Source organism: Stenella coeruleoalba, assembly GCF_951394435.1.
Source record: "Stenella coeruleoalba genome assembly, chromosome: 1".
Taxonomy (NCBI): Eukaryota; Metazoa; Chordata; class Mammalia; order Artiodactyla; family Delphinidae; genus Stenella; species Stenella coeruleoalba.
This window is the reverse complement of record NC_137169.1, coordinates 100,836,036-100,857,944: the sequence shown is the minus strand read 5'-3', so window position 1 is coordinate 100,857,944 and position 21,909 is coordinate 100,836,036. Positions and strand designations below refer to the sequence as shown.

Sequence of the window (21,909 nt, the reverse complement as noted above, 5' to 3'; positions counted from 1 at the left end):
TTAGCATTGAAAGGTTGAATGAATTCCCCATGGATTAAGTGGACATGTCGAAGATAGCTAGCAATGAGCCACCTTGTTAGTGGCACCTGCTCCACAGGGCTGACTGCTAAGTAAAAGACGCCAGCAGCAAGATGATGATGAGTAAACAGCAAAGGGAGGTAACTGAGGTCATACTGGAAAATGCAAGTCAAAACCAGATTTTGTACATCAGGGTCCTATGCACTGGTGAATACCAGAAAGTGATAAAATTTGCCCAAGATGTCATTAAGTTGTGAACAGTGATGAAACCATTTCGTGCTGGTATAACAAATAATTGAAACTTTAAAGAAAATGGTTTCATGTCTATGTGTGTGATACCAGATATATGGTATGTGATAACAGAGACTTCTTTTTTATTAAAAAAAATTACTACTTTCTTAGAAATTTTAGCAACAAACCTTTGGTAATGGTGTAGATAAAGTATTTTTGGCAGATGTCCACAGACAGTCTCTTTTATCTTTTGATTTGCCGTGATCAGCTGATGGGAAGTTTCCAGATTTATTTTGTGAAGGAGCTGCTTTAGAATCAAGTTTCCAACAACTAGTTTCAGGTGTTTCCAATAAAGATGTCCGTGTTTTCTATATTGAACAACAAAAATGAATAAAGTCATCATTAAATGTCATTTTAATTAAAGTACAACAACTAGAAGAAATATCACTGAAATAAACTAGAATTTACCCCCAAATTTAGTATTGATTAGATAACTTTGAATAAATTTCACTTATCTTCTTTGTCACTTTATTTTGCCATTTAAGATGAAAGTGGTATCTGCCCCCTTTGTCTTCACAGAGCTGCTATGAAAACAAGTAAGACATCTCAACTCCCTATTTGACCAAAAGTTGAGAATTCTCCAGAGAAAAATCTCTATTCCTGGTGGCAAAAAAATCTTAATCTGAGGTTCATTCCAACAGCCTAACAGCCAAAGGGCATTCTCTTTTATGCTTTCATATTTTCTCTATCAACTATAAAAATATCAGCTTTTCCTATCCACCAGCTTCATTCCCCTCCAAAAAAAAGAAATAGAGAAGAAAAATTATGAAAGTAAAGAACTAGAGAAATTTTCAGGAAAATTTTCAGGGCAAGATAAAGGTAGCTGATTAGAAGGCACAAACTACTATGTATAAAATAAATAAGCTAGAATGATATATTGTACAGCACAGAGAATATACCCAATATTTTATAATAACTATAAATGGAGTATAACCTTTAAAATTTGTGAATCTCTATGTTGTATACCTGAAACTTATATAATACTGTAAGGAAACTATACCTCAATTAAAAAATAAAATATAAATTTTTAAAAAGGAGCTAAATGAGGTAATTTGAAGGTTTCTTGCCCAGTTCTAGTGATCTCACTTCATTATCCTTTTTCCAATAGGTGTGAATTTTGGCAGCATTTTTTCCACAGAGTTGTATTTCTATATCTTTTTCCATAAATATTTCTATATCATAGCTGATAACACAATTTTGATGAAAGCAAATTTTCTTCCGCTCTCTGGACTCATCAGGAGTCATCCTCAAAATCTCCAAAATGTAACTGCTTTCATGGACAAATTTTTCTTACCCAAAAGGACTGAGAATAGCAACTACACCACCCTGTGGTCATATCTTGGAATCTAACATTTCCCTAGTAGCCTAAAAGAAAATGCACCAGCATTCTAGACTACTGAAATAACCCTCTTTGTAATACATCATGAAAATGTATATACTTTCCTACAAGTTACATTCTTTTCTGAATATTACATTTCCAATGATGAATATATACAGAACATTCATGATTTTCTCTGTTGTTCTTTTTAAACAAACATTTATTCGGTATTTCCTATGTGCCAAGCACTATTTTATTTTATTATTTTTTTAATACATCTTTATTGGAGTATAAAGTATACCAGCTTTACAATGGTGTATTAGTTTCTGCTTTATAACAAAGTGAATCAGTTATACATATACATATGTTCCCATATCTCTTCCCTCTTGCATCTCCCTCCCTCCGACCCTCCCTATCCCACCCCTCCAGGCGGTCACAAAGCACCGAGCTGATCTCCCTGCCAAGCACTATTTTAAATGCTTCACAAAGCATTAAATGAGATAATAATCTCATTTAATCTTCATAACAACTTTAGGAAAAAGGTACTATTATTATCCCTAGGTGATAAAACTGAAGCATGAAGAAATAACATTCCCAACCTCAGAAATGTTTGATAAACCTAATGATTATTATATATAAGGCTTGTGATACTTCAATATTGTTGGAATAAAGCATAGCACACAAAAGTCTATTTAAATCTTCTCATTTCATCATTTTCTCATTATTTGCAATATATATATATCTAGACACCCAAATAAAATATAGGGAATTATCTAATCTACTTGATAACATACATAAATAATAGACATGTTACTGGAATTATACATGAATCAAAACAGCTCTATAAGAATATGTGATATATACTTTCATAATATGAACACATTCTATATTTAGAAATAAATATTGGAGTTTAACCAATTTATCATCTTCATCAGACACTTCGCTTAGACTATATCTAACCCTCCTGGCTAATTTTAATATAACAATAATTTCTCCAAATATAATGTTTTCAAATATCTATCACAGTGTCCGGACATATGAAGCATCTAATATTCACTCACAGGTGCAATATTTCTTTCTTTCTTCTCTTTGAACCCAAATGTAACAAAATTATATCACTGTCTATACAAAAAAACTGAACATTGTTGTTTGGTATAGACAAACAACATACTCTTATGTTAAACAAACATATACAAACAATATACTCTGTTACTTTCAGTTTATAGTTAAAGCAACTTCTGTGGGGACTTAGGAGATTACATCACTGCGTATAAGGAATATTTAATCATTTTAACTAAAATTTGCAATAAAACTCTTCTGTAATAATTCTATATTACCAACTGGATTAGAAGCTGAATATAACCTCCCTTTCTCATACCTGATGCTCCCTTCTATGTACAGGGAACATTCTTAACTTCTCTCTGCTTTCTTAGAGAAACAGCAATGACTTAATGGGATTGTTGAATATGAAAGGAGTAACGGGGGACATATAGTTCAGCCCCTTCCTTACTCCTCCTCTTGGGTACCAGAAGAAGCACACATTCTACTCTATGCCATACATTTTACAAGAGCAGGCCATTCAAGTAGGTACACTTGTCCCAGTCTAGCTCTACCTGTGATAAAGTAGATAAACTTGTTTAATTTAGGATTTCAGGATTAAGAAATCCTGTTGCCTTCAAATATAAGCCACACTGTCCAATGTTATTTGTCAATAATAAAGATATTATGTTGATTTTCACTGCCTTTCTCAGTTGGCTTAGACTTAAGAGAGCAAGATGTCATTTATTTAGCCCTCTCAAACCTCAAAATTAAACACAATCTAAACATGAGCTTTAGAATTTTTAATTGAAATATTTTCCCCCAATGTTGGAAATTTCTCAAGAAACACAGAAGTACCTAACTAATTTAATGCTATAATAAAAACTATGAAAGAATAAAATCTCTAAATTTCCAAATGACAAATGCTTTGAAATTTTTTAGCTAATGCTTTTGAATTAATAAATAGAAAGAAACAATTTTGGAAATGAAATTGTGTGATATATATATATATTTAATTTTTATTGGGGTATAGTTGATTTACAATGTTGTATTAGTTTCAGGGGTACAGCAAAGTGAATCTGTTATACATATACATATATCCAGTCTTTTTTAGATTCTTTTCCCATATCAGCCATTACAGAGTATTGAATAGAGTTCCCTGTGCTATACCATAGGTCCTTATTAGTTATGTATTTTTATATAGCAGTGGGTATATGTCAATCCCAATCTTCCAATTTATCCCTCCCTCACCCTTTACCCCCTAGTAACCATAAGTTTATTTTCTACATCTGTAACTCTATTTCTGTTTTGTAGATAAGTTCATTTGTAGATTCCACATATAAGCAATATCATATGATATTTGTCTTTCTCTGTCTGACTTAACTTCACTTAGCATGATAATCTCTAGGTCCATCCATGTTCCAGCAAATGGCATTATTTTGTTCCTTTTAATGGCTGAGTAATATTCCATTGTATATATGTACCACATCTTCTGTGTGATATATTTTTGATGTTATTTTCCCATTTATGAACAAAAAAATTTACTAAGTAGATGTTAGAAAGTGAAATGGTTATAAAGAAATCTATGAGAGTTATATAAAACTCTTACCTTGTCTTTTTTTTCTTTGAGAGTAACTGTGTTTTCTTTTGCCTCTCTTTTGAGGTTTGCCTATTAAAAATGAATATCAAGTACATACAATGTAGTCATTACTATTATAAAAAATTACTGTTCCTATTATCAAATCTTTCTTAAGAAGTATTAACAAAGAATACTGCCTTCTAAATCTTATAAAATAATGAAAAGAAAAAAGAAAAACAAATTTCTACAAAGGTATGTTATTTGATTTTGATTATCTTTTTTAAAAATTCTGATCTGTCAGTAGTTATCTGTGGACTTTTTAAAGTCCTTTAAAACACTGAATCTCAGCTTTCTCATTTGTAAAATGAAGTGGATGGATCAGCTTATAAAGTAAGGGTATATACAAGTAACTAACTGTAAAGAGCTGCGAAGAGATCCAAAATATTGTGAGCCTTTAGAGGCAGAATTCCCTTTTTCTCTGTGTATGGAGAAAAGCAATTCAGTTGGACACTGAATAATCAATTTTCAACTTGAGATAAACAGGTATGAGAGAGAAAAAGAAAGTACAAAAAGAGTACAAAATACTTACAAAATAATACATCATTTCTCTAGTACTCCAGGAAACAATACATTTTGCTGGAGATTAGGGCATGTGTATTCAGTGGGAAAAAAAGAAAAATTAACCCTGGCCTAGAGAAAAGAATATGTGCAGTACCTTTAATATGACAATCATCTGGAAAACAGAATGGTTACAGCTCCAAGGAGCCTTAAAGGTCTCAGAGAAGAAAAAGTTTCAATAAGCACAACTTTAGGCAAAGTCGCCTTGCCTGCCCATGATGCCTATGCCAATACCTGCACTCACTGAATGTCTGTACACCATGGTATCTCTCCTAAAGTGCTGCTCCTAACCAGAGAACACACTTCACCATGAAAGAAGCTGGCAATAAGCTGATGTAACAGTAGTCACTGCTCTTATTATGTATCCTATCAACTACCAATAGTTGATCTTCAGTTATCACAACTGGGGTCTACTCTATGGGGATGAAATGCTGTCTTCTAGGATAAAGTATACCCTCTAAACTGGCTAAATAACACTGCTTCTCAGAATACATATCTTGGCTTCTAGAGGATGGAAGGGAGAAAGCACCTCCCAAAACTGCACTTTCTCTACAACTCTGACTTTTGCTACTCCGGAGATCTTAGTACAGTCTGTTCTAATACAACATGGGTTTCCAAGGTGTGAATTAGCTCATATACAAAGGTGTATCTTTGCTAGTGTCTAATTAATCATGAGTTCCCTAAGACCAAAGTGATGGGCAGTCCACTAAGGTACCTATTTAATCTGAGTAACTAAAAAATGCGTGTAATATGGTCTGGCAAAGAGAGGATTGACTTGAGGCACAGGAGTAGAGTATGATAGCCCTGTGCCCAAATTTCAGACCTGAATAAATTTACAAACCTAGAACCCTCTAAACTAAACAAAAGCTTGGTACTATTGTGGAAGGATTTTGCAATAATATCACAAATTCATACTGAATCCTTCCTACTACCATGTGCACTGAGAGAAATACTAAGACTTATGGGTAATTGGACATTGACTATTAGCTAACACCAATTCTTGTAACCCATAATGTTATTATTTTTTCACTAGTTTGAGCACAGGTGTACTGGGGTCAAGTGATAAATAGCACTTAATCCAAGTCCACCTCATGGTGAGCCCATGGAACCATAAACCTATCCTGTGGTCATTTCTTTAGATCCTGAATACACAGCTGAACAGATAAACTCAATAAGTGGCAAAATCCCCATATTGGTTCTGACTACAGAGTGAGAGATTTTTATATTTGGAAGGACCAATTGGAAGACTTTAGAACTCTCCTTCCATATCAAGAATGTAAACAAATATACAAAATATCACATCTCACTAGGCAGAGATTAAGGCACCATCAAGAGATGAAAGATATAGGAAAGGTGATTTAGTACAGTCTCACAAAGCCAACCTATTTTAAGTGGAAGCTAAGACTGTCATTCGGCAACAATTTCTTCATACCAACTGGTATGTAAAATAGGTCAAAATTGGGATTGGCATATTGACTAGGATCAAAATTGAAAACTAAAAAAAAGTTTCATACAAAACATGAGCTCAACTTAAATAATGGAATTGTGATTACAGAACAGAATATGTGTTTTTATTAATCCTGATAATGTAAAATAATTAAACATAAAAATTGTATATGCAAAAGAATAGGCAGTAGGAGAAAGTGTTAGATATACTGTTTAAAAATATAAAGGTAATGAGTAAAATAATTTAAAAAACTATATACACATCCCAAATCAACCAAAAATACACACACATAAAATTTAGAGAAAAAGACAATAAAATAAATATTAATATGCAATGTAAAATAAAATGGCAAAAGCATGATTAAAATATATATCATATTGATAAGGGTTAATATCCAGAATATGTAAGGAACTCACACAACTCAACCAAAAAAACCAAATAATTTTTAAATGGGCAAAGGACATGAATAGACGATTCTCCAAAGAGGATATACAAATGGCCAACAAGCGTATGAAAAGATGCCCAACATCACTAATTATAAGAGAAATGCAAATCAAAACTACAATGAGCTATCACTCACACTTCTTAGGAGGATGACCACTATCAAAATAATAGAAAATAAGTGTTGGCAAGGATGCAGAGAAATCGGAACCCTTGCACACTATTGGCAGAAATGTAAAATGGTACAGTTGCTACAGAAGACTGTATGGTGGTTCCTCAAAAATTAATAATAGAATTACCATATGATCCAGGAATCCCACTTTTGGGTATATATCCAAAAGAATTCACAGCAGGATCTCCAAGAGACATTTGCACACCCATGTTCATTAATTACAACATTAATCACAATAGCCAAGAGGTGGAAGCAACCTAAATGTCCATCACAGATGAATGGATATTCATCCATGTGGTATATACATGCAATGGAATATCAGACTGCCTTAAAAAAAAAAAAAGGAAATTCTGTCACATGCTACAAATGGATGAACCCTGAAGACATTATGCTAATTGAAATAATCCAGTTACAGAAAGACAAATACTGCATGGTTCTACTCATATGAAGTATCAAAGGTAGTTAAAATCATAGAAACAGAAAAAAGGTAGTTGGAAGGGGAATTAGTGTTTAATGGATTTAGACTTCCAGTTTTGCAAGATTAAAAAGTTCTAGAGATCTATTGTACAACAATATGTATATGCTTAAAACTATTAAACTGTATACACTTAAAAAGTGTTAAGATGGATGGTAAATTTAATGATACATATTTTTACCATGATTAAAAAAAGTAAAACTATAACCATTCTATCTTATGAATATCAATATGAAGGTACTAAGAAAAAATATTAGCAAACAGAATCCAGCATCACATTAAAAATACTTCATGACCAAATGGAGTTCATTCCAGAAATGCAAGAATAATTTAAAAATATGAATCGTATCAATAAATACTATTGGAAAAAATAAGCTACTAAAGAAAAAGAGACTCTCAGATTAGAGACTCAACCAGGGTTAATAAGAAATGGACAAAAACATATAAGACAAACAAGTCCAAAAAGAAAGTTAGGATCACAACATAAATATCAGGCAAAGCTGGCTTCAAAGCAAAAAGGACAAAGATGAAAGATACAGTTTCCAAGGAGCAATTAATTAGTATAAACTTTTACACAATGAATAGTATTCATAAAAACATGTAAAGCAAAACTGGTCGAGAACTCAAAAAGAAGAGAAATATAACAGTAATAAACCCTTAACTCCTTCTTTCAGCTCATGATTGATCAAACAGAAAAAATACATAACAAAGTTAAAGTAGATGTCAAAAAAAAACTGATACAGTAGATCAAACTGTTTGGTAAAGGTGGAAGAGTGAAGGCAGATTATAAAATCTTCCTCTCCCTACACTAACAAAAAAGTATAAAGGGAGGGAGGAAAAGTAAGTAGTCAAGAACCGGCAAAAATGAATTCAACGACAGAAACATACCATACCAGGTCATAATCTCTGATTCTAGTGAAGGTTCAGCATGAAAGATACAGAGTACAGCTGTGCTGATTTGACTCAATGTGTCTCCTAACCTAATCACTACTTACATGGTATTGGTGAAAGTGAACACATATAATAATGAGAAGAATTGTCACTAATATACCTGAATTTGTAAGAAGAAATCTGAGGGGATAAGCAGGCAGTCCAAGAAAAAGAAGCCTAGGAAATGCATGAAAAATGACTAAATCTTATCATTTTGGTCTCTCTAGTCTGGACAAAAAAGCATAACAACCATACCCGTATAGAATTAATTATCCTTGCCAATAAATAGAACATATTAGAAATAAAGTCAAAAGACAAAATGTAAAAAAGAAGAAAAGATTCCCCTGAAGGAGCAGAAAACATAAAAAATATGAGATTCACTGAAAAACCACGTGAATTTTGTCCTTATCCCTGGGTCCACCTCTCATCACCTTGTAAGTGAGGTATACCAAATCATGATATTCTTATCTTTTCCCTCATAAAATTTGGTGCGTGAGGAAATACAGCTTGGAAGAGAGATTGGAAAAATGGCAAAAATGAATAACCATAGCTTATCCTGTTGGATAGACACATGGGCTCCAGGGCTTCAGCTTGAGTTGGTTAAAAGATGTGAAGCCTGGGCTTCCCTGGTGGCGCAGTGGTTGAGAGTCCACCTGCCGATGCAGGGGACACGGGTTCGTGCTCCAGTACGGGAAGATCCCACATGCCGCGGAGCGGCTGAGCCCGTAAGCCATGGCCGCTGAGCCTGCGCGTCCGGAGCCTGTGCTCTGCAATGGGAGAGGCCACAACAGTGAGAGGCCTGCGTACCGCAAAAAAAAAAAAAAAAAAAAAAAAAAAAGATGTGAAGCCTAAGGAAAAAATCATCACAAAAAAACTACAGACCAATCTTTGTTATGAATCTAGGTGCAAAAATTGCTCAACAAAATACTAGCAAACCAAATCTAGCAGAATACAAAGAAGATTATATGTCATGACAAAGTAGGATTTCTCCCAAGAATTGAAATTGAATTCCATCAAATTAAAGACTTTGTGCTACAAATGATACCATCAAGAAACTGAAAAGACAATTCAAAGAATGGGAGAAAATGTTTAAAGATCTTATATCAGATAAGGGACTTGTATCTAGAATATATAAAGAACTCTTAAAACTCAACACTAAAAAAATAAGTAACCTAATTTTAAAATACGCAAAGTATCTGAATAGATATTTCTCCAAAAAAGATATACAAATGGCCAATAGCACGTGAAAAGATGATCAAAATCATTAGGCATTAAAGAAATACAAATCAAAACAAAAATGATATACCATGCCACACCCACCTGGATGATTATATCAAAAAAAGACAACAACAAGTATTGGTGAGGTTGTGGAAAAACTGAGACCTTCATGCACTACTAGTGGGAATCCAAAATGGTACAGTTGGTTTAGAGAACAGTTGGGCAGTATCTTAAAATATAGAGACACCATATTACCCAGCAATTCTACTTCTACATATATAATCAAGAGAAATGAAAACATATATCCTCACAAAACTTGTACACAAATATTCTTAACAGCATTATTCTTAATAGTCAAAATGGAAACAACCGAAATTTCCATCAATTGATAAATGGATAAATAAAACAGTATACCCATATAACAAAATATTATTCAGCAATAAAAAGGAATGAAGTACTGATATATGCTAGGACATGGTTGGACCTTGAAGACATTATGCTCAGTGAAACAAGACCATATATTATATGATTTCATTTAAGAGAAATATCCAGAAAAGGTAAATCTTATAGAAATAGAAAGTAGATCATTGATTGACTAGAGCTAGTGAATTTGTTGATGGGAGCCAAGGGGCAGGTATAATTGCTGCTGGGGGGTTGATACATATATTCTAAAACTACGTAGCAGTGATGGTTGCACAACTCTCAGTAACTGTCAATATATGTAAAAACCACTGAGTTGTACACTTTAAATGGATGATTATATAGTACATAAATTATATGTCAGTGAAACTGTTTTTAAAAACTTTCGGAGCTGAGCAAGGAAACAGACAAAGTTGGGGACTTTAACACCCCTCTTTCAGCTACTGATAGAATTACTAGGCAGAAAGTCAGCAAAAATATATAAAACCTGAACAACACAACTAACTAATTAGGTTTAATTGACATTTATAGTACACTCCACCAACAATAGCATAACATACATTTGTTTCAAGCACCTATAGATCATTCACCAAGACAGACCATATTCTGGGCCATAAAGCGAACCTCAACAAATTTAAAAGAATAAAACTGCTATGGACTAAATGTTTGTACCCCCCCAAAATTCATATATCAAGGCCTTAACACCTAGTGTGGAATGGTGTTTGGAGGTAGGGCCTTTAAGAAGTAATTGGGTTTGGAAGAGGTCATAGAGGTGAAGCCCTCACGATGGGACTGGTACTCATAAAGAGTTGAAGAGACCAGCATTCTCTTTCAGCCATGTGAGGACATAGCAAGAAAGTAACTGTCTTCAAGCCAGGAAATGGGCCCTGACCAGAACTTTACCACGCTGGCACTCTGATCTCAGACTTACAGCTTCCAGAACTGTGAGAAATAATATTTGTTGTTTAAGCCATTCAATCTATGGTATTTTTGTTATAGTATCACGCAGACAAATACAGAACTCATAAAGATTGTATTCTCTAACCATAATGGAATCAAACTAGAAATCAGTAACAGAGAGACAACAGGAAAATCTTTGAACACATGAAAATTTGAAAACAAACTTCTAAATAATCAATGGGTCAAAGAAGAAGTCTCAAAGAAAAATAAAATTATAAGAACTGAATGGGGAGAGGGGGAAGATGGCAAAGAGTAAGACGCGGAGATCACCTTCCTCCCCACAGATACATCAGAAATACATCTACACGTGGAACAACTCCTAGAGAACACCTACTGAACGCTGGCAGAAGACCTCAGACCTCCCAATGGCAAGAAACCCCCCATGTACCTGGGTAGGGCAAAAGAAAAAAGAATAAACAGAGACAAAAGAATAGGGACGGGACGGGACCTGCACCAGTGGGAGGGAGCTGTGAAGGAGGAAAGGTTTCCACACACTAGGAAGCCCCTTCGTGGGCGGAGACTGCGGGTGGCGGAGGGGGGAAGCTTTGGTGCCGCGGAGGAGAGCACAGCTACAGGGGTATGGAGGGCAAAGGGGAGAGATTCCCGCACAGAGGATCGGTGCCGACTGGCACTCACCAGCCCGAGAGGCTTGTCTGCTCACCCGCCGGGGAGGGCAGGGCTGGGAGCTGAGGCTCGGAATTCGGTTGGATCGCAGGCAGAGGACTGGCGGCGAGAACACAGCCTGAAGGGGTTAGTGCACCACAGCTAGCCGGGAGGGAGTCCGGGGAAAAGTCTGGACCTGCCGAAGAGGCAAGAGACTTTTTCTTGCCTTTTTGTTTCCTGGTGCGCGAGGAGAGGGGATTCAGAGCGCTGCTTAAAGGAGCTCCAGAGAAGGACGCGAGCCGCGGCTATCAGCGCGGACCCCAGAGACGGGCATGGGATGCTAAGGCTGCTGCTGCCACCACCAAGAAGCCTGTGTGCAAGCACAGGTCACTATCTACACCTCCCCTCTCGGGAGCCTGTGCAGCCCGCCACTGCCAGGGTCCCGGGATCCAGGGACAACTTCCCCGGGAGAACGCACGGTGGGCGCCTCAGGCTGGTGCAACGTCCTGCCGGCCTCTACCACCGCAGGCTCGCCGCGCACTCCGTGCCCCTCCCTCCCCCCAGCCTGAGTGAGCCAGAGCCCCCGAATCACCTGCTCCTTTAACCCCGTCCTGTCTGAGCGAAGAACAGATGCCCTCAGGCAACCTACACGCAACCTACACCACATCCCAAGCTGAACCCCGGGAGCTGTGCGAACACAGAAGAGAAAGGGAAACTTCTCCCAGCTGCCTCAGGTGCAGCGGAATAAATCTCCACAATTAACTTGATGTACCCTGCATCGGTGGAATACCTGAATGGACAACGAATCATCCCAAATTGAGGAGGTGGACTTTGACAGCAAGATATATTATTTGTTCCCCTTTTCCTCTTTTTGTGAGTGTATATGTGTATGCTTCAGTGTGAGATTTTGTATAGCTTTGCTTTCACCATTTGTCCTAGGGTTCTGTTCGTCCGTTTTCTTTTTTTACTTAAAAATTTTTTTTTCTTAATAATTACTTTTTATTTTAATAACTTTATTTTATTTTATCCTCTTTCTTTCTTTCTACTTTTTCTCCCTTTTATTCTGAGCCGTGTGGATGAAAGGCTCTTGGTGCTGCAGCCAGGAGTCAGTGCGGTGCCTCTGAAGTGGGAGAGCCAACTTCAGGACACTGGTCCACAAGAGACCTCCCAGCTCCATGTAATATCAAACGGTGAAAATCTCCCAGAGATCTCCATCTCAACACCAACACCCAGCTTCACTCAACGACCAGCAAGCTACAGTGCTGGACACCCTATGCCAAACAACTACCAAGACAGGAACACAACCCCACCCATTAGCAGAGAGGCTGCCTAAAATCATAATAAGGCCACAGACACCCCAAAACACACCACCAGACGTGGACCTGCCCACCAGAAAGACAAGATCCAGCCTCATCCACCAGAACACAGGCACTAGTCCCCTCCACCAGGAAGCCTACACAACCCACTGAACCAATTTTAGCCACTGGGGACAGACATCAAAAACAACGGGAACTACGAATCTGCAGCCTGCAAAAGGAGACCCCAAACACAGTAAGATAAGCAAAATGAGAAGACAGAAAAACACACAGCAGATGAAGGAGCAAGATTAAAAACCCACCAGACCTAACAAATGAAGAGGAAATAGGCAGTCTACCTGAAAAAGAATTCAGAATAATGATAGTAAAGATGATCCAATATCTTGGAAATACAATAGAGAAAATGCAAGAAACATTTAACAAGGACCTAGAAGAACTAAAGAGGAAACAAGCAATGATGAACAACAAAATAAATGAAATTAAAAATACTCTAGAAGGGATCAATAGCAGAATAACTGAGGCAGAAGAATGGATAAGTGACCTGGAAGATAAAATAGTGGAAATAACTACTGCAGAGCAGAATAAAGAAAAAAGAATGAAAAGAAATGAGGACAGTCTCAGAGACTTCTGGGACAACATTAAATGCAACAACATTCGAATTATAGGGGTTCCAGAAGAAGAAGAGAAAAAGAAAGGGACTGAGAAAGTATTTGAAGAGATTATAGTTGAAAACTTCCCTAATATGGGAAAGGAAATAGTTAATCAAGTCCAGGAAGCACAGAGAGTCCCACACAGGATAAATCCAAGGAGAAACACGCCAAGACACATATTAATCAAACTGTCAAAAATTAAATACAAAGAAAACATATTAAAAGCAGCAAGGGAAAAACAACAAATAACACACAAGGGAATTCCCATAAGGTTAACAGCTGATCTTTCAGCAGAAACTCTGCAAGCCAAAAGGGACTGGCAGGACATATTTAAAGTGATGAAGGAGAAAAACCTACAACCAAGATTACTCTACCCAAAAAGGATCTCATTCAGATTTGATGGAGAAATTAAAACCTTTACAGACAAGCGAAAGCTGAGAGAGTTCAGCACCACCAAACCAGCTTTACAACAAATGCTAAAGGAACTTCTCTAGGCAAGAAACACAAGAGAAGGAAAAGACCTACATTAACAAACCCAAAACAATTAAGAAAATGGGAATAGTAACATACATATCGATAATTACCTTAAATGTAAATGGATTAAATGCTCCCACCAAAAGACACAGATTGGCTGAATGGATACAAAAACAAGACCCATATATATGCTGTCTACAAGAGACCCACTTCAGACCTAGGGACACGTACAGACTGAAAGTGAGGGGATGGAAAAAGATATTCCATGCAAATGGAAACCAAAAGAAAGCTGGAGTAGCAATTCTCATATCAGACAAAATAGACTTTAAAATAAAGACTATTAAAAGGAACAAAGAAGGACACTACATAATGATCAAGGGATCCAAGAAGAAGGGATCCAAGAAGAAGATATAACAAGGGATCCAAGAAGAAGATATAACAATTGTAAATATTTCTGCACGCAACATAGGAGCACCTCAATACATAAGGCAAATACTAACAGCCATAAAAGGGGAAATCGACAGTAACACATTCATAGTAGGGGACTTTAACACCCCACTTTCACCAATGGACAGATCATCCAAAATGAAATAAATAAGGAAACACAAGCTTTAAATGATACATTAAACAAGATGGACTTAATTGATACTTATAGTACATTCCATCCAAAACCAACAGAATACACATTTTTCTCAAGTGCTCATGGAACATTCTCCAGGATAGATCATATCTTGGGTCACAAATCAAGCCTTGGTAAATTTAAGAAAATTGAAATTGTATCAAGTATCTTTTCCGACCACAAGGCTATGAGACTAGATATCAATTACAGGAAAAGATCTGTAAAAAACACAGACACATGGAGGCTAAACAATACAATACTTAATAACAAAGTGATCACTGAAGAAATCAAAGAGGAAATAAAAAAATACCTAGAAACAAATGACAATGGAGACACGATGACCCAAAACCTGTGGGATGCAGCAAAAGCAGTTCTAAGAGGGAAGTGTATAGCAATGCAATCATACCTTAAGAAACAGGAAACATCTTGAATAAACAACCTAACCTTGCACCTAACGCAATTAGAGAAAGAAGAACAAAAAACCCCAAAGTTAGCAGAAGGAAAGAAATCATAAAAATCAGATCAGAAATAAATGAAAAAAAATGAAGGAAACAATAGCAAAGATCAATAAACTAAAAGCTGGTTCTTCGAGAAGATAAACAAAATAGACAAACCATTAGCCAGACTCATCAAGAAAAAAAGGGAGAAGACTCAAATCAATAGAATTAAAAATCAAAAAGAAGTAACAACTGACACTGCAGAAATAAAAGAGATAATGAGAGATTACTCCAAGCAACTCTATGCCAATAAAATGGACAACCTGGAAGAAATGGACAAATCTTAGAAATGCACAACCTGCCAAGACTGAATCAGGAAGAAATAGAAAATATGAACAGACCAATCACAAGCACTGAAATTGAAACTGTGATAAAAAATCTTCCAACAAACAAAAGCCCAGGACCATATGGCTTCACAGGTGAATTCTACCAAACACTTAGAGAAGAGCTAACACCTATCCTTCTCAAACTCTTCCAAAATATAGCAGAGGGAGGAACACTCCCAAACTCATTCTACGAGGACACCATCACCCTGATACCAAAACCAGACAAGGATGTCACAAAGAAAGAAAACTACAGGCCAATATCACTGATGAACAGAGATGCAAAAATTCTCAACAAAATATTAACAAACAGAATCCAACAGCACATTAAAAGGGTCATACCCCATGATTAAGTGGGGTTTATTCCAGGAATTCAAGGATTCTTCAATATACGCAAATAAATCAATGTGATAAACCATATTAACAAATTAAAGGAGAAAAACCATATGATCAACTCAATAGATGCAGAGAAAGCTTTCGAAAAAATTCAACACCCATTTATAATAAAAACCCTGCAGAAAGTAGGCATAGAGGGAACTTTCCTCAACATAATAAAGGCCACATATGACAAACCCACAGGCAACATCATCCTCAGTGGTGAAAAAGTGAAAGCATTTCCACTAAGATCAGGAACAAGACAAGGTTGCCCACTCTCACCACTCTTATTCAACATAGTTTTGGAAGTTTTAACCACAGCAATCAGATAAGAAAAGGAAATAAAGGGAATCCAAATTGGAAAAGAAGAAGTAAAGCTGTCACTGTTTACAGATGACATGATACTATACATAGAGAATCCTAAAGATGCTACCAGACAACTACTAGAGCTAATCAATGAATTTGGTAAAGTAGCAGGATACAAAATTACTGCACAGAAATCTCTGGCATTCCTATACACTCATGATGAAAAATCTGAAAGTGAAATCAAGAAAACACTCCCATTTACCACTGCAACAAAAAGAATATAATATCTAGGAATAAGCCTACCTAAGGAGACAAAAGACCTATATGCAGAAAATTATAAGACACTGATGAAAGAAATTAAAGATGATACAAATAGATGGAGAGATATATCATGTTCTTGGATTGGAAGAATCAAAATTGTGAAAATGATTCTACTACCCAAAGCAATCTACAGATTCAATGCAATCCCTATCAAACTACCACTGGCATTTTTCACAGAACTAGAACAAAAAATTTCACAATTTGTATGGAAACACAAAAGACCCCGAATAGCCAAAGCAATCTTGAGAACCAGAAACGGAGCTGGAGGAATCAGGCTCCCTGACTTCAGACTATACTATAAAGCTACAGTAATCAAGACACTATGGTACTGGCACAAAAACAGAAATATAGATCAATGGAACAGGATACAAAGCCCAGAGATAAACCCACAAACATATGGTCACCTTATCTTTGATAAAGGAGGCAGGAATGTACAGTGGAGAAAGGACAGCCTCTTCGATAAGTGGTCCTGGGAAAACTGGACAGGTACATGTAAAGTATGAAATTAGAACACTCCCTAACACCATACACAAAAATTAGCTTAGAATGGATTAAAGACATAAATGTAAGGCCAGAAACTATCAAACTCTTAGAGGAAAACATAGGCAGAACACTCTATGACAAAAATCACAGCAAGATCCTTTTTGACCCACCTCTTAGAGAAATGGAAATAAAAACAAAAATAAACAAATGGAACCTAATGAAACTTCAAAGCTTTTGCACAGCAAAGGAAACCATAAACAAGACCAAAAGACAACCCTCAGAATGGGAGAAAATATTTGCAAATGAAGCAACTGACAAAGGATTAATCTCCAAAATTTACAAGCAGCTCAATAACAAAAAACCAAACAACCCAATCCAAAAATGGGCAGAAGACCTAAATAGACATTTCTCCAAAGAAGATATACAGATTGCCAACAAACATATGAAAGAATGCTCATCATCATTAATCATTAGAGAAATGCAAATCAAAACTACAATGAGATATCATCTCACACCAGTCAGAATGGCCATCATCAAAAAATCTAGAAACAATAAATGCTGGAGAGGGTGTGGACAAAAGGGAACCCTTGAACACTGCTGGTGGGAATGTGAATTGGTACAGCCACTATGGAGAACAGTATGGAGGTTCCTTAAAAAGCTACAAACAGAACTACTATATGACCCAGCAATCCCACTACTGGGCATATACCCTGAGAAAACCATAATTCAAAAAGAGTCATGTACCAAAATGTTCACTGCAGCTCTATTTACAATAGCCAGGAGATCGAAGCAACCTAAGTGTCCGTCATCGGATGAATGGATAAAGAAGATGTGGCACATATATACAATGGAATATTACTCAGCCATAAAAAGAAACGAAATTGAGTTATTTGTAGTGAGGTGGATGGACCTAGAGTCTTTCATAAGTGAAGTAACTCAGAAACAGAAAGGCAAATACCGTATGCTAACACATATATATGGAATCTAAGAAAAAAAAATGTCATGAAGAACCTAGGGGTAAGACGGGAATAAAGACACAGACCTACTAGAGAAGGGACTTGAGGATATAGGGAGGGAGGAGGGTAAGCTGTGACAAAGTGAGAGAGTGGCATGGACATATATACACTACCAAACATAAAATAGATAGCTAGTGGGAAGCAGCTGCATAGCACAGGGAGATCAGCTGGGTGCTTTGTGACCACCTAGAGGGGTGGGATAGGGAGCGTGGGAAGGAGGGAGATGCAAGAGGGAAGAGATATGGGAACATATGTATATGTATAACTGATTCACTTTGTTATAAAGCAGAAACTAACACACCATTGTAAAGCAATTATATTCCAATAAAGATGTAAAAAAAAAGTCTTTAGAGACATGAAAAGTAGGGCTAACCTTTTATTTCAAAAGTCTAGTAAAGAAGTAAAAAAAAAACTGAATGAACACAAAACACAACGTATCAAAACATACGGGACACAGCTAAAGCAGTACTGAGAGAGAAATTTATAGTACTAAATGCTTACATTAGGAAAAAGGGGAGAGTGATTTCAGCAAAATGGCAGAATAGGCGTTTTTACCGTCCTCCCCATCAAGAACACAGATTTTGACTATAATCCATAGATGAGAATACCTCTGTGGAAGTTCTGGAGTCCAAAAGAGAACTTCCAGCACACCATTAGAGCAAAAAAAAAAAAAAAAAAAAAAAAAAAAAACCCAGATTCAACACACTGAAGAAGATAAGATGAATGGTTTCATTTTACCCACATCACCCCCTCTCCCAAGACAGTACAGCACAGTTCCCAGAGAGAACCTGTTAAGTCAGCAATTTTTCCCATGGGGAAAAGTGAGACCAGGAAAGTAAGCACCTAGCTTCCCCAACTATGTAAAACACTGCCAAATATTTGCAAACCATATATGTGATAAAGAGTTAATGTCAAAAACATATAAAGAACTCATACAATTCAATAGCCAAAAGCCAAACGATCCAATTTAAAAATTGGCACAGGACCTGAGTAGACATATTTCCAAAGAAGATATATAAATGGCCAACAAGTAAATGAAAAGGTATTCAACATCACTAATCATCAGGGAACTGCAAATCAAAAGTACTATTAGATATATTACCTCATGTTTGTTGGAATGGCTATTATCAAATAAAACAGGAGATAAATGCTGGCATGGATGCAGAGAAAAAGAAGAACCCTTGTGCACTACAGATGGGAAAGTAAACTGGTTCAGCCCCTACAGAAAACAGTATAAAGATTCTTCAAAAAATTAAAAATAGAACTGCCATACAAGTCAGAAATTCTACTTCTGAGACTACATCCAAAGGAAATGAAATTATTATGTTGAAGAGGTATTTGCACCCCCATGTAGCATTATTCACAACATCCAATACATGGAAACAACCTGAGTGTCCATAGACGAAGAATGGATAGAGACAGTGCAGTATATATATACAATGGAGTATTATTCAGGTGTAAAAAGAAGGAAATCCTTTCATTTGTAACAACATGGTTAGACCTTGAGAGCATTATGCTAACTGAAATCGACAGAGAAAGACAAATACTATATCATATCACTTACATGTGGAATCTTAAAAAACAAACAAAACACAACTAAATTCACAGAGAAGAGGATTAGATTTATGGTTACAAGATGCAGGGTTTGGGGAGATGGGGAACTGGATGAAGGTGGTCAAAAGGCACTAACATCCAGTTATAAGACAAGTACTAGGGATGTAATGTATAACATGATGACTATCATTAACACTACTGTATGGTACATTTGAAAGTTGCTAAGAGAGTAAATCCTAAGAGTTCTCATCACAAGGAAAAAACCTTTTTTTTCTTTGTCTTTCTTTTTCTTAATCTATATGAGATGATGGATGTTAACTAAACTTATTGTGGTTATCATTTTACAATGTATGTAAGGCAAATCATGCTGTACACCTTAACTTATACAGTGCTGTCAATTATATCTCAATAAAATTGGAAAAAGAACCTAGAAGAAAGAACATTAGGAGTGGTTTAATACAAGGAAGTATTATTCCTCTTTTACTAAAACAGTAGGATAAAGGTAAGTATGTATGCTACAATCGCAGGTGAAGTAAAAGCCACTTAGTCATTTCTTTGACAAACATTTGTCGAAAACAGAAAGTTTTCAAAGCACTATGCTCAAATAAAGGAAAGACAAAGATAAATAGACATAACCCCAGCCCTTGAGGAACTTGAAATATAATGGGGCACAGAGTGACATAACTATTTTAATATAAGAGCAAAATACTATGAGAATACTTATATACAGTCAGCTCACCTTTGCAAGATAAAAGATATGTGAAGTTTTCCATAGGTGGAGAAAGGAAGAAAGAAATTAAATGCAGGAAACAAAGTGAACAAATGCACAGAGGTTTGAAATTGAAATTGCATGTTACCTAGGCACGTTGCAGAGTGATTAGGGAGGAGGATTTGGAATTATGAAAAATAAACCTAGATTTGAATTCTAAGCCATTCTATTTTTTTTATTATGTGATCCTGAATAAATAAGCTAACCTCTATAAAAATGGAGATAATAATAAGTATTGTTTATAGAACTGCTATAAAGATTAAATTATATATAAGTAGTATACTCAGCACAGTGAGCTGTCATATAGAAAAAAAAAAAAGTATTTGTCATTTTAAAGTGGGAGTCAATTCACTTTGTAAATTCCAAAACACTATACAAATATAAGGCATTATTTTTTTTCTGAAACATGATCAATAGCTAAAAAACACATCCAAATACATAAGTACTTTATAATATATGAAATAATATTTCTCAAATATTTATATCTGAAAGCTCGCCTACTCTTAAAGTATACTTATATTTATATGTCTTTAATATTTAAACAAGGGAATATGCTAAATACTTCTGAAATAAAAGCTAATGGGGAAAATTATATTTTTAATCCTTACTCAAATTTATCCTATTATTTTCTAATATGACATGTTTATAAAAACTTAAGTTACACCTAAAACTTAAAATTAGTTACTTTATCTATAATGCCACAAAACCTACTTTTTCTTCTCTTTCTATTTCAAGTTGTTTCTTAGCAGAACAAAGTTCATTTTTGAGATTGGATAGTTCAGTCTCCTAAAGAAAAAGGAACATAAAGCTTATAAGTGTATCCATATATTTCTTAAGACAATAAAAATTCAAACTAGTGTTTCAAAACCAATTTAGTTTTATAGAGAAATAAATTCACTCATGAAATATATACACTTTTAAAACCCTACTGATATGAAGGCTCCTAGTTGAATATAACTAAAGATTTCATTTAGACAACTTTTGTATAGTTTGCTCTAAAGAAATGTTTAACACTATGTATATCTCTCCTTCTCATTCTCTCCCAGTCTATCTCACTCCTCCTTTCCCAACCTCAATCAGAGCTCAAAACTTATTCATAACTGGAGTTTATAACTTTCCATTTGAAAAACAGAGTTCGTTTTACCAAAAAAATGATTAGAAAACCACCTACCTATAAGATCTATAACATCCCTTTCAGATTTATGATTATTTGATTCTACAGTTCAAAATTATGGTTTTATTTATTATTCTTTACTACCAGCCATGCTGACATGAAAATTGGCTTCTACTGCTATTTGTTCTCACCAAAGATGCTTTCAATGATGACTGTTCTTGTTCTTTGCTCTTATAAAGTCCTAATTCTGAGTCTCTTTCTTCAACAATTTTATCATATTGGTGCTATGTTAAAAAGAGAAACCATTTTAAGTATATTAGAAGCCCAAAAGATTACATTTTAATACGACTGGTATCCTTATGCATTTAATATTTATAAAAAATGATGTTTATGAATTCAGTAATACATATCTGAGCTATTTTTTAATTTTTTCAACTACATTTTTAAATTCTAACAATAAAAACAATGAAACATAGATAACTGTCTTTGAAATAACCCAAGAGCAAGAAATAATTTTTTAAATTAGAGACACTGAATTTCATAATTTATAAAAAGTCTAGAAAC

General features: G+C 35.5%; 1 protein-coding gene across 2 annotated transcripts in view; it reads right to left on the bottom strand.

Moving 5' to 3' along the window:
• SYCP1 (synaptonemal complex protein 1) overlaps nucleotides 1–21,909 on the bottom strand; it is a 160,434-nt gene that overhangs the window by 14,891 nt on the left and 123,634 nt on the right. For both annotated transcript variants that reach the window (XM_079902544.1, XM_079902545.1), the window contains exons 27-30: nucleotides 21,537–21,629; nucleotides 20,943–21,017; nucleotides 4,275–4,334; nucleotides 438–617 (exon numbers count right to left, since the gene is read on the bottom strand). In XM_079902544.1, coding sequence (XP_079758670.1) covers nucleotides 438–617; nucleotides 4,275–4,334; nucleotides 20,943–21,017; nucleotides 21,537–21,629 — 408 coding nt within the window. The remainder of the gene's footprint in view (nucleotides 1–437; nucleotides 618–4,274; nucleotides 4,335–20,942; nucleotides 21,018–21,536; nucleotides 21,630–21,909) is intronic.